Source organism: Anopheles arabiensis, chromosome 2 (assembly GCF_016920715.1).
Source record: "Anopheles arabiensis isolate DONGOLA chromosome 2, AaraD3, whole genome shotgun sequence".
NCBI classification, from domain to species: Eukaryota; Metazoa; Arthropoda; class Insecta; order Diptera; family Culicidae; genus Anopheles; species Anopheles arabiensis.
In genome coordinates this window covers 16,962,318-16,974,911 of record NC_053517.1, presented here as the reverse complement: position 1 = coordinate 16,974,911, position 12,594 = coordinate 16,962,318, and the positions used below count along the sequence as shown (strand labels likewise).

General features: G+C 49.9%; 1 protein-coding gene across 14 annotated transcripts in view; it reads left to right on the top strand.

Annotated features, from left to right (window-relative positions):
- Positions 1 to 12,594, top strand: part of LOC120907814 (low-density lipoprotein receptor-like) — a 157,439-nt gene that overhangs the window by 119,868 nt on the left and 24,977 nt on the right. For 13 of the 14 annotated variants that reach the window (XR_005740862.1, XM_040319105.1, XM_040319114.1 and 10 more), the window contains 9 exons: positions 5,997 to 6,223; positions 6,324 to 6,597; positions 6,683 to 6,905; positions 6,981 to 7,313; positions 7,392 to 7,610; positions 7,688 to 7,832; positions 7,925 to 8,134; positions 8,218 to 8,416; positions 9,703 to 9,768. Coding sequence is in view for 13 of the 14 variants with exons in the window: in XM_040319105.1 (XP_040175039.1) it covers positions 5,997 to 6,223; positions 6,324 to 6,597; positions 6,683 to 6,905; positions 6,981 to 7,313; positions 7,392 to 7,610; positions 7,688 to 7,832; positions 7,925 to 8,134; positions 8,218 to 8,416; positions 9,703 to 9,768 (1,896 nt within the window). In the remaining variant the exon portion in view is untranslated. The remainder of the gene's footprint in view (positions 1 to 5,996; positions 6,224 to 6,323; positions 6,598 to 6,682; positions 6,906 to 6,980; positions 7,314 to 7,391; positions 7,611 to 7,687; positions 7,833 to 7,924; positions 8,135 to 8,217; positions 8,417 to 9,702; positions 9,769 to 12,594) is intronic. The other variant, XM_040319115.1, reaches the window with a different exon arrangement.

The window sequence follows — 12,594 nt, the reverse complement described above, 5'->3', positions numbered from 1 at the left end:
ATCAAACACCAGCAGTTGCCGAACGCGGTGTACTTGGGCGGTGTATGGGACACACACACACTGTGTACGAAGGACGATTGGAAAAGTCTGGTGGTAGAATTTATTTTCGTTACCACCGCACCTCTAGTCCGCGGTATTTCTCGTCCATCCTTTTCCAGCTTTGCCTCGATGGTTGAGCACTACATGATTCTCGAGTACACAGGCACACTCTGACTGAACTCTGACTCTCACCGGTCTTCTGGTCACTCTCGTTCGTTCCTGGCATCCTTCACACATACACACATACGCACACGGTGCTTCATGCGCTTCCACGGGCACACATTTCTGTCATCCATCCGACGCGTCCAGGCGTCAAAATCCTATCAAGCTTGACGATGCATTAACAATCAATTTATTATTTTACGATACCGCAAGCAAGGCGCAACCCACCACCCCACGACAGGGGAAATGCTCTCGGAAGGTTGAGAGGGGTGGGGGGGAGGTTTGCAAAACCTACAGCTACATTCGCACCACAACACTTTTTCGCTGCGAGCCAGGACGGCGAAGGAAGGCATGCAGGGAAATAGGTGTATTCCCTTTTGCTGCTCCCTGCGCCCAACGGGCACGTGGGCATGTGGGGATCCAATTGGATTTGGAAGTTCACCCGGGCACAGCTGGAGTGAGTTGTCGTGCATGTATGTGTGTGTGTATGTACAGGTCATGGTTGCACGCAATACTCACACACATACACACACACTCCAGACCAAAAACCCACACGTCCATCAAAGTGAAGGCCCCGGCCAAGGGACGTCCGAGCAAAACACCCACCGGTGAAGTGGGCGAATCAGACAAGCCTTAAATGGATCAGTCTCCTCCACGAAGCCATCACACACGCTGGATGCGTGGAAGCGTTCAAATATGCTCCCTTCCCAGAGCCGGCGCTGTCAGCTAAAGAGGACCGGGCCATATCACTTGGCCGGAAGCACACCGTCGGGATTGCGTCCCCTACTCACCCCCTGGGGGAACGGTGGTGTCATTCTGGTGCCTCTGTCGTGCCGTAAGCTCGGCTGGTACGGCGTTGCCTTTTGCCTATCTATCGGATCTGTCAAATAACACACACACACACCCATATACACAAACACATACACGAACACGAAAAGATGTTCATCCTGTCGGTTGGCATTGGCTCGAGAATATGGTGCACATGTTTTGTGAAAATTCGAGAGCGTTTTTTTTTATTCTTCTGCTTGCGTTGAGTGTACAAAATACCAGTCACATGCAAAAATTGCACACAGTACGCTACACACCCCCCGACACACCGAAAACTCAAAAACAATACAAAAAAAAATGACATCGAAAACATGACGGCATACGATGGCAATATTGTGACGATGGCGATCGTCGGTGTCCGATGATTGTCCATGTCGAATTTGGTGCGAACGATTTACGCACCGAAGTGGAACGGGCATCAATTGTTTCTGACGCTCTCGATCGAGAAGCGTTTAAATTTATGCTCCAATTTCGATTGCGCACCAAGTGGGGGGGGTAGGAGAGTGTGCGGGGGGTTTTGCCAACGACCGTTCGGACACGTACGATAACCGTCTCAATTTATAGAGCCTCCCTGATGATTACGGACACCCGCACCCGCCCGGGCACAATAATGTCACGTTTGTGGTGAGGATCTTATCAAGCGTTGACCACCTATCCCGGGGTGAGGTCCGGTTCGCTTCGGACCTTCCGAAGTGTAGCGATGTTCATTGGAAAACAATTTTTCAAAACAGTCCACCGTAAACCGAAAGATGAAGATGATGTTGAAAAATGTGGTAAAGGCCAACGGTGTGCAAACCGGTGGCCAAACCGGTACAGGAAGGTAAGGCCATTATAAACGTCATGCATTGAAGCTCGGCTGTACCACCCACGGGCTTTACTCCGAGCAAATGTTTGAGGAACGGGCACACTTTATAGAGCCGACATTTCCGGGATTCCTCCGGGAAGGTTCTGGCTTGCAACCGTTAGCATCCGTTTCATTGTTGGGCTGCCTCATCATTGGCTTAGCAGCTGAAAGGGACTTCGCTCGAGTGCAGGACACGGCAAAGTCCAAGGATTCCGAACAAAGTCTTAACACACTGCTTAAAACACCTGCCCTTTCAGAAGATGCTGCAAGCCTGTGGCTGGTCATTCCTCAGTACCTGTGCACAATGTCGGCCTCGTTCGGTGTCCCGCCCCGCATTGCATAACGGCGCGCAGGCTGTGTGCTCATGTCATAAGCATGCCATACCCCGTGTCACGCCCCGTTTCTGGGGCGGACTGTTTTGTCATCTTCAAAAGGAATTTTGGAGTGAAAAATAAATTGCTTACAGTAAGGCGGTTGTCCCCGGGTCCCGAGTACAAGAACTTCTTGCAAGCAGATCATTCCTGCAAACGACGGCCGCCGGCCCGGCCCGAGCTGCCTGGCTTGGGGCGCGAGCGGAAGCATAAAATCGCACTGCTTCTTCCCCTGCCGCATTGTTGGTGGGAATGTTTTGCAGAATGTGCTGAACCACATACTCGCTTTCATTGCACGCGTTGCCACGGCAATGTGTACGTGTACTACCAAGGACCGCCCAAGGTCGGAAGCACCGCGCGATTGACTAAGCTACACACATGCTCTCACACATACACACACACTCACAGCCCTTGGTGGGGGTTGGGTGAGACAGTTGGAATTTTATTAGACATTTATCATAAAACTATGGCCGCCATAGTGGCGCGTCGCATCGCTGCAAGATGTTAGCTCCACTTGCACACCCATAGAGACGGCCGCGAACCTGCCACGAATGCCTTACGGCGATTGTACACATCATTTAACACAATGGCAGCACAAGCACAACAACAATGGCGCCGTCGGGCGACAGATTGAGCGTACAGCAACAACAGCAACAATAAAGAAAAGAGAGCTCCAATCGTAAAACGTATCCTGCCATTCCCCGGCAACAGCAGCGACGGCGTGCACCAGCTGGCCTCGCCGGCGTCCCATGTGGTCGCAGCACTTCACGGGGCTAGCTTTGGCCATGTGCAGATATTGATGTGTTGTGTGCGATATTTCAACGGGTTTGTGTTTGGGAGATAAAAATCGTCCGTTTCTGTGTGTGTGCGTGTGTGTCTTGCTGAAAAGCACGCAACGTGCGCTCCACAAACTTCAGTGATTAATGTGCATGCTAGTGGGCATCTTGTTGGTGTATCGCTTGGTCCAAATACTTTCGAAATAAAAAGCATTTTTATTCCTTCTTCAACACTTTTAAGTGCACAACGGCAAACACAGTTTTCCAACCCGCTGCAGATTTTTCACTGTTATTTTACCGCGTACATCCAACGTCCAAAGCTAACCTTCACTTCAGACTACTCCAGCTAAATCCTTCAAAGTGAAAGGTTTACCGTGTTGGCGAGCTGGCCAGCTACACAACATCTCGTATTTTATTGCTGCCGAAAATATGAAATAACCATAACAACCTACAAAACCCCACCTCGGGCTGGTGTGTAACCTAAACACCGTTTTGGATAATTCTAAAATTCTCTCAGCCAACCCATCGGGGGTTTCGAAGGGTTTGTGTTCCAGCTGGCTTTTCAGTAGCGTTTTCGTACCAGCTCGACCTCGAACACTTCTTATGCTATCCGAGCATCCTGCACACAAGGATCAAATTGATTTGGCAGCAATGTTTGTGTGTGAGCGTGTGATGGTGCTAAGTATGTTCCGACACGAGTCTTCCGCACAACGGCTAGCACGAGCTAGCCCCGGAGAGAGTGCCTGAAAGGGATCAACAACCAAGCAGAGGTTAAAACGGACCGTGGTCAACACAGGCACTCCCTAATCCATTTATCTATGTGTATATTTTTTTAGTTATCGCCTCATTCCTTATCCGTTCATTCAACTTTTGTTGTTGTTGTTGCTGCCACTGCCACACCCGTACGCGTCCCCTATTGAGGCGTACCGACAATTCTTCACGCGCAAGCACATGTGCACATGTTTTGTAAACCATTTTCGGTGGCGCTCAAGTTATCTCCTATGAACAACGCAACCACTTTGCGCCAACAGCCCGTGAAAGAGCTTGGCGGGCCCCCACCCCTTTCGGTGAAGCACATTTTGAACACACCGAAGGGTAGGGTGCCTTGTTTCCCGGCTCAAAATGTTCATGTTTTTCACTTCACTTTGCCTTCACACGACCTTCGGATGTTGGGTCTTGGGAACAACGTTAAGGGCACACACACAAAAAAATGCATACCGACCAATATTACAGATACAGCTGTACGCAGCGAGATCGAGGAAGAAGAAGCTGGAAAGAAGAAAAAAGGACTATGTTTATCCGTTTTCAATGATACTTATTCCCAAGTTGGTATGCCCAATGCGTCGCTTTGGTCGGTGTTTTTTTTTTCGTCTTTTCAATTGAATTTCACCAAGCGAACTGTGGAAACGATTGAATGACAAACGAGAAAGCTTTTTTTTTGCGTACAAACAAACAGGGTCTCAACCGCAAAGGCTTGCACTGTGGTAATAATTAAAGTTGAAAAACAATAAATTAAGTTCTGATGTTACCGTTTACTGTCAATGACAACGCAACCACCGAACGCGCGTGGTTACTCGAACGTTCACAACAACCCGTACACATTCTCCCAAGGCACGGCCTTTGCTCTGCTTTTCATCTTGGGTCGCGCAGCAAATTTGTTCAAAACTGCAGCTCGACAGGAGTGGGGCAATGTTCTCCAGGACGTCACTGTTGCACTCGCGTAACAAAGTTATCAAACAATTCGATTGTGTCAATCATTTGACATCGCTAGAGCGTGAAGCGAGGACCGAAACTTGTGTGTCGCATCGTTGGTCGGAATGATGGGGGAGCTGATGCACGCGACTCTCACGGTACACGGACGAAACTTCCGGCAACCGTAGATGCTCGCACAATATTTTACAAGATGTAACAAAACTTTGCGCTCCCTTTTACACTCCAGTCCAGCGAATGAACGACCTAAAACCTGCTACTTCCACAACTAGTTCATTGTGTTGCCATGACGAAGCGAACTACTACAAAAAAACAACTCACCTCGACAACATTACACGACCAACTTTCCCGGAAAGAGCCATAAGGAGCGGACAAATTTTCTTATCGTGTTCACCTTACACTGTGCGCGCGGCTACCCCGAATGCAACCATAAACCGGCATTTTTGAGGCAGCGATACAAACACGCGTTAGGAGACCGAGGATGTTGAGGCCAAGGAGACCGCCGCGCCCCTGCAACGAATCTGACAGAGATGACACTTTTGCCCAGATAAACTCGTTTTCGTGGAAGCCAAAGCACACATGAAACAAAGTTTCGTGCAAAGTTTAATAAAATGTTATCATTTTCTATGTATGTTTTTCGCCGTGTGTGCATTTGCTGCACTAGCTTGTTAACTTGCCGGCCCCGATGCCCGAGTGTGGCTCGAGTCCACCAGTGGCCGCAAGGGACGGTACGTTACGGTTAAGAAGGGGTGTCTCTAGTTGGATGCGTTATGATGGTCGTTACTTCCAATTTTTCTTCGAGCGGAAGATTGAGTTCATGCTTACACCGTTGCTATGATGTTGCAGCTAGCGTCTAGAACCTAATGGCCGAACCTAAAACCTGGTGCAAAATGCATTTACTTGTGCACATGTGAAATGCGAGCCGTTTAGTGTTTCATTTTGTAAATTTCATTCACAACGTTAGCAGCTTGCCGTTCGTTTGGCTTCGTTTGATGTGATGGGAATGTAATGGAATTCTCTACCGGTAGATGATGATTAATGTAATTGGATTATTTGCGGAACCGGAACACTGCATAAACGTTGTATCTTACTTTAAGCATTTATCTACTTACAGCACAACACACGCACCACGATACTGCCAGCATCGAAACGGTTACAGACACATACGACACATAACAGTTTACCTTACCATTTCAGCGTTACCTTAGCCTTGCTAGCCCTTACTAAACTGTACCTTCCGTCTTCTCGAACACTCAACTTTCTCAGATGAAACCTGCCGATCGGATGAGTTCACCTGTGGCAACGGGCGCTGCATCCAGAAGCGCTGGGTGTGCGACCACGATGACGACTGTGGCGATAAGACGGACGAGGACAACTGCCCAACCACGACGTGCGATCCGCTGAAACAGTTCGCCTGTGCGGAGAACTATTGCATCACCAGCAAGTGGCGCTGCGATGGCGAACCCGACTGTCCGGATGGTTCCGACGAGCGGGTAAGTTTGAGCTAGATGCTTTGTGTGTGTGTGTGTGTGTGTGTGTGTGGTCCAGCCAGTTTCCTTTTTCATGGGCGCCTTTTCCTACCTCACCCCGAAGGGATGTGCAAATCCACCACCGCCTACGTTCTCCACCTGTCTGCCGCTGGAATACCAATGCAACGATCGCATCACCTGCATCCACCGGAGCTGGATCTGCGACGGGGAGAAGGATTGCCCGCGCGGTGACGATGAAATGCCACCGATCTGTCAGAATGTGACCTGCCGCTCGGACCAGTTCCAGTGCAAGAAGGACAAAACGTGCATCAACGGCCACTTTGCCTGTAACGGCAAGAACGACTGTTCGGACGGTAGCGACGAGCAGAACTGTGGTGGTAAGTTGGGTTTGGCTTCGTACCTGTTTTGTTGATGTTCAGCCTGTTCGTACTAGGAACTCATGTCCGTACATAAATTCCACAGTGAACGTTCGCAGTGAGAAATGCAACCCGAAGACAGAGTTCGATTGCGGCGGTGGCATGTGCATACCGCTGGCGAAGGTTTGCGACCAAAACCCCGACTGTCCCGAGTTTCAGGACGAGCCGGCCGACAAGTGCGGTAAGAACGAATGTCTCCAGGGTAACGGTGGCTGCTCGCAGCTTTGCGTGGACACACCAGCCGGCTTCTACTGCGACTGTAAACCGGGGTAGGTTGTGGCGCTCATATTTGCACCGTGCGCGTTGTTGTAGTTTTTTTACATTAAATTCCCCTTCATTCACAGCTTTAAGCTGGCCGACAATCGGACGTGTGTTGATATCGATGAGTGCGAAGAGCCCGGCTCCTGCTCCCAGAGCTGCATCAACGAGATCGGTACGTTCAAGTGCGAGTGTATGGACAACTATCTGCGCGACCCGCGCGATCACACCCGGTGCAAGCCGAAGGAGGGTCACGCTTCGCTACTGTTTGCCCGCCGCCACGACATTCGCAAGATTTCGCTCGACCACCGTGAGATGACGTCGATCGTGAACGACACCAAGTCGGCCACTGCGCTAGACTTTGTGTTTCGTACTGGCATGATCTACTGGAGCGATGTGTCGGAGAAGCGCATTTACAAGTGAGTTTACAATCGCGGGAATGGTAAGTCGCACAGTACGGACACTTATCGCGGAGTGTTTGGTTGGTTCCGTTACAGGGCACCGATTGACGAAGGGTCGGACAAGACGGTCGTGGTAAAGGACCAGCTCGTTACCTCGGACGGACTGGCGGTGGATTGGATCTACAATCACATCTACTTTACCGACATCAAAAAGTCAACCATCGAGCTGACGAACTTCGACGGCAACATGGGCAAGGTGTTGATTCAGGACGATTTGGAAATTCCGCGTGCGATTGCGCTGGACCCTATTGACGGGTACGTTTCATACGCAACTGTAAATACGTAAACGAGGAAGTAGTTCATGTTAACTTTGTTTCTTTTCATTTCTACAGTTGGATGTACTGGACTGATTGGGGTACCAATCCAAGAATTGAGCGTGCTGGTATGGACGGTACCCACCGGCAAGTGATTGTCAGCTACGAGGTGAAGTGGCCGAACGGAATCACGCTGGATTTGGTGCGAAAGCGTGTGTATTGGGTATGTTGCTAATAAGGCCGTCACATTTATCCGCGTGCGTGTTCAAACCGTTCAAGTTCCTCATCCTAATTGCCAACACTTTACCTTTTCAGGTCGATGCGAAGCTGAACGTTATCTCGTCCTGCAACTACGACGGCTCCAAGCGCTCGGTAATACTGTACTCGGCCGACTATCTGCGACATCCGTTCTCGATTACCACGTTCGAGGATTACGTGTACTGGACCGATTGGGACAAGGAGGCCGTCTTTAAGGCGAACAAATTCACTGGCAAAGACGTCGAGCCGGTAACGGCAATGCATATGGTAATATTCGGCGTTCGTACCGTCCACCACCAACACGCTAATTCCCGCTCTATCTCTTGTCCCCCCCTCTCTATCCAATACAGCTGCAACACCCGATGACGATTCACGTGTACCACCCGTACCGCCAGCCGGACGGCGTCAACCACTGTCAGGCGGTGAACGGCCACTGTTCGCATCTGTGCCTGCCGGCGCCCCAAATTAACGCCAACAGTCCGAAGATTTCCTGCGCCTGCCCGACCGGCCTGAAGCTGATGAGCGACAGCTTGATGTGCGTGGAGGACGGTAAGTGCGAGCGAGGCAAGACGGTGCCGTCATTTTGTTCTCTTTGCCCTCCCTTTTCCCAAATCGGGTTCGCGCCACATTAAAGCCTTAAGTGTATGCTGTCCGTCCGTGGCACGCCGGTGCCATCAAATTGGGTTCGGAGTGGCGTGAAGATTCTTTCCTCCCGGAGGGTTCATGCCCGCGTGTCCCAGTCAACAAAAAGTCAACCAGTGTCGGAGAAGCAGCAGAGAAGAATTGGCGAGACAGAGCAAAAAATCAAGCGCTCAATCGTGCACTGAAAAATTCGTCCTCATTGCCAGCACTCCGTGGTGGCCGGCACACGGCTGAAGAACTTCCTGTGTACAACTCCCCATGCCGGTCCCGTGCCCCTCCAGTTCGCGGTTCGGCTGCAACGAGGTTTTATTTATTCATCTTCAGTTGTTTGCTGTTTTACTGCGCGCGCGGCGTTGTTCTTTTCCTGTTTTTTTTTTTCGTACAGCGTTGTGCGCTCGTTTTTTAATGAATTTTAAATGTTTTTCATTCGCCCAACCCGTCGACCGATTTACCCCGCTGTCTGCACCCGGCCACGCGGCAATTCAGTGCACGCGTGGGAATCGGTACAATGAATGGCGCCGGTCAATAGCATTGTTGCGTCGCGTGGTGGTTTTATAGTTCCGATTTTTTTTCTTTAATTTGTTTTTATGTTTGGTCCGTTTTTTTATTGTTTGTTAACATTCCCCCTCTCTTGTTTGTTCGCTCATTTCGTCCTTTTATATTTCTGTGTGTGCATATATGTGTGTTTACGATTGCACTTTGAGTTTGTTGATTTATTTATAAATTCATTTTATTTCTGCTTGTTGATTTTGTTCATTTCTCTATTTTCTTTCTTCCCATTATGCTTTTTTCCCCTTTCTTTCTCGGTTCCGTTTTCTCTGTGTGTTCGATTGTTTCCCGACACCATCGCCGGAATGTCATCGCCGTGCAATCACCGTGCAACAAACTACTCTCACACGCCCGGCTGCCCACCCACCGCCCGAATGAATTGCTATGCGCGGCTGCGTTCGCACGTACGTGTGATAATCACATTCTTCTTCCTCGAAATGGCTCTCGCGTGTTTTTTTTTCTGTCAACGAAATTGGTTAAACAACACACCTACACACAATACTGCGGAACACACGTAAAAAAACGACGCCTTCATTTAACCCCATTATACTGCGCTTGCCAACGTGTTTCGCGTTCCGGGTGAAATGGGAAATGGGGCTCGTCTTTTTCCGTCGTCTTTCTCTCTCTCCGTGTGACCTCTCTAGAAAAACCCACGGCCGGGCCGGCGGGCGAGGATGGCACGAGCAGCGGCCGGGTCGATAGCAACAATGGTATGAATAGTAGCGGTGCCAACAGGCACATCGAGCACCACTCGAGTAACATTTACGATAGCAATAAGGACATCATCGCAAACATCTCCACCTTCCCCAACTCCAACTCCTCCACAACATCATCCCAACCATCATCATCTTCATCGTCTTCGTCTAGCTCTGTCCCCTCCGTGGCGCCCGGCGCAAAGAATAACTGTGAGTATGGTGTTCCGTTCCGGTTCGTGCCCGTGCGGTGGCAAGCGGCAGCACGACCGTTTAGCCGCGTTATGGGGACCAATCGCTCGTTGCTGGTCTCAGGTGTACACTCTCTCCCTCTCTCTTGATGATCGGTGGATGGTGACGGCTGTAATGGAAAGAAAAGCATGCACTCTTCTAAACTCACAGCTATTTAAATGAACACACTCAACGGTGCATTACTGCCGATCGCTGCTACTGCTGCTGCTTCTATTCGTTTTATTAACGGAAATGACTCAACTCCCTCACAGCCCTAACCGCTGGTAGCAATTGTCTCGCATCGATTGCATTCGCGCTAGGCACAGCTGAATCGATCCTTCTATCCCTCTTTAGAGCTACTGACACTCAATAGTTAGATTAACACCTCCATTCACAAAAGAAAAAGAGCACCATCGCACCATTGTGCCGTCTCTGTTGTTTGTTGCGGGTGTAATTACCTTTCACCCGGGCGGTGCTGTGTGTTCTGCCTGCAATTGGCTACTCGGGGAGGCACAAACTTTGTTCTCTTATCAGAAACTAGCTAATCATTTGATCTTTCCTCCTTGCACTCCATGCCCGCACATGCACACCGGGGAAACTTTCCAGCAACGAACGTTGATCGAAGCACGTGATGCAGACGTTCGCTTTGCCAGCGGGCCTTGTTCGGGTTTTGCCAGCAGTGGTAAAACTTCCCCCCCCCCTACCCTACCAGAACAGGCACCGTTCCGAGAATCTTAATAGTAATTAATAATGCCACCTACTCACCTACACCTACTGCTCACCGCAGCCGGCAGCCCCGGCAGCTTCGGTGCAATTTTGCCTGCGCTAATTTTCCTCCCGGGACTTGTAACAGATTACGAGCAGAACAGGAGAAATTGTTGGCCCTAGACGTAAAACCACCGAAACGCTTTACCACTTTTCCATGCTACCCCCTCCATTATCTTCTTATCGCGGCCAAATGGCGGGAGGGGGATGAACCCGGGAATCCGGGAGCATCGCTTCACGGATTCACTTCAGATTCATACTCCATGTTGCATGTTCGGGCAACGGCACCATATTTGCCAAAAGGCAAATAAAGTTCAACCGAAGAAGATGGGAGCGAGAGAACACTAACACGGCCATTTTGTGTGCAACCCAGTGGCATAAGAGGGGGGGGGGGGTTTGTCTCGGGCACAAAAGAGGAACTGGGCAGAAATTGAATCATAATTCCCGGACTACATGGAACGTGAACATGGGAAAAATGCTTCAACTTAATTGCTTCAGACGGTGCGAGATCGCTTCCGCCAATCCCCTTTCCCCGGACACACACACACACCCGACCAACTATCTTGAAAGTTTTGCCAAGAAAAACAGAGCACACTGCCCATGTTGCAGCCAAGCGCTGGTGCTGTTTTGTGCGCCAAACCCCGGTTGGGAAATCGGGTAAAACTTGTGTTTCCTATTCTACATTCACTAACCCCGTTCGAACCGTTGCTTGCTTGGGGTTTGATTCCTTTGAACGCGCCTCGAACCGTGCGGCCCGCCCAACCGGTGCTTCCGAATTGGTTTTCGGTATGCTTTCGAGGTTGAATGATTAATCATCCTTTTTAGTAGCCCTTTCTGGGAAGGGTTCATGTTGGTTATTGGCCACTGTTAGCCCCCCTTAACAGTCCCAAATTACAGCCGCCAGTTAAATTATGGCACCGTTTTCTCTACCGCACGCTCAGCAGCCGCTCATGGCAGCTCAGTGAGCTCGATACAATTGAAATTTTTCGAACAAATATTTACACTTTGGCACAGTGGCAACCCAAACACACGGCCGACCGGCGATGGCTTTTGTGTTGTGAGCAAACCCAGGCACTGTGGCATGGGTTATTTTGCGCGCTACAAGCGCACCATTGTGGTTGATTAGCTAAAGGTAAACATGTGTAACGGTAACTTCTCGCTCGGCCCTCCACCATCAATGCCACAATGGCGAGAGCAACGCGAAAAACTCTGCCACAATTTGATGATCCTTCTTTATGTAATCTCGCCCTCCCGTGCTCGCTGGCGTGTCCTTTTGACCGCTCGGTTCTGCGGTCTGCCATCAATTTAAATCGATCCGATAACTGATCAACGCGCTGCACCAGGTTGACATTCGTTGGAATTCAATTTGCACAGCACTTATCAGGTGCCATTCCGATGCACTTGTCCCTGTGTGTGTTTGTTTTATTTATTGTTACACAAGCGAACACTGTGCCGCTCATTTAAATACCCCTCGGTATGAGTGTTTAACGCGTTTGTTCTGCTGGAGGGTCAGGTCAGGAGGACGCAACGACTGTTTATTTAAAACAATTTGATTTACCGTTTAACCGTGGATTGGTTTCGAAGCGCTTTTTTGTATCGTTGAATATATACATTGCGATGCAATTGTGGCGTGCTTATGAGCATCGGGGACACGACACATTAAGCATTGCCAGCGGCTACGGAACGTGGTTTAATTACTACCCAGCGCCACAATCCGTCCGTGCGGAAGGGTGCAGTTTAATGTGCGGCACACAATTGTCCCGCGAGTTGGAAAATGCCGATCGATCAAATAGCGATCATAGTCCCATCAACCATTCCGCCGTGCATGTCATATGTGCTCTTGGTAGA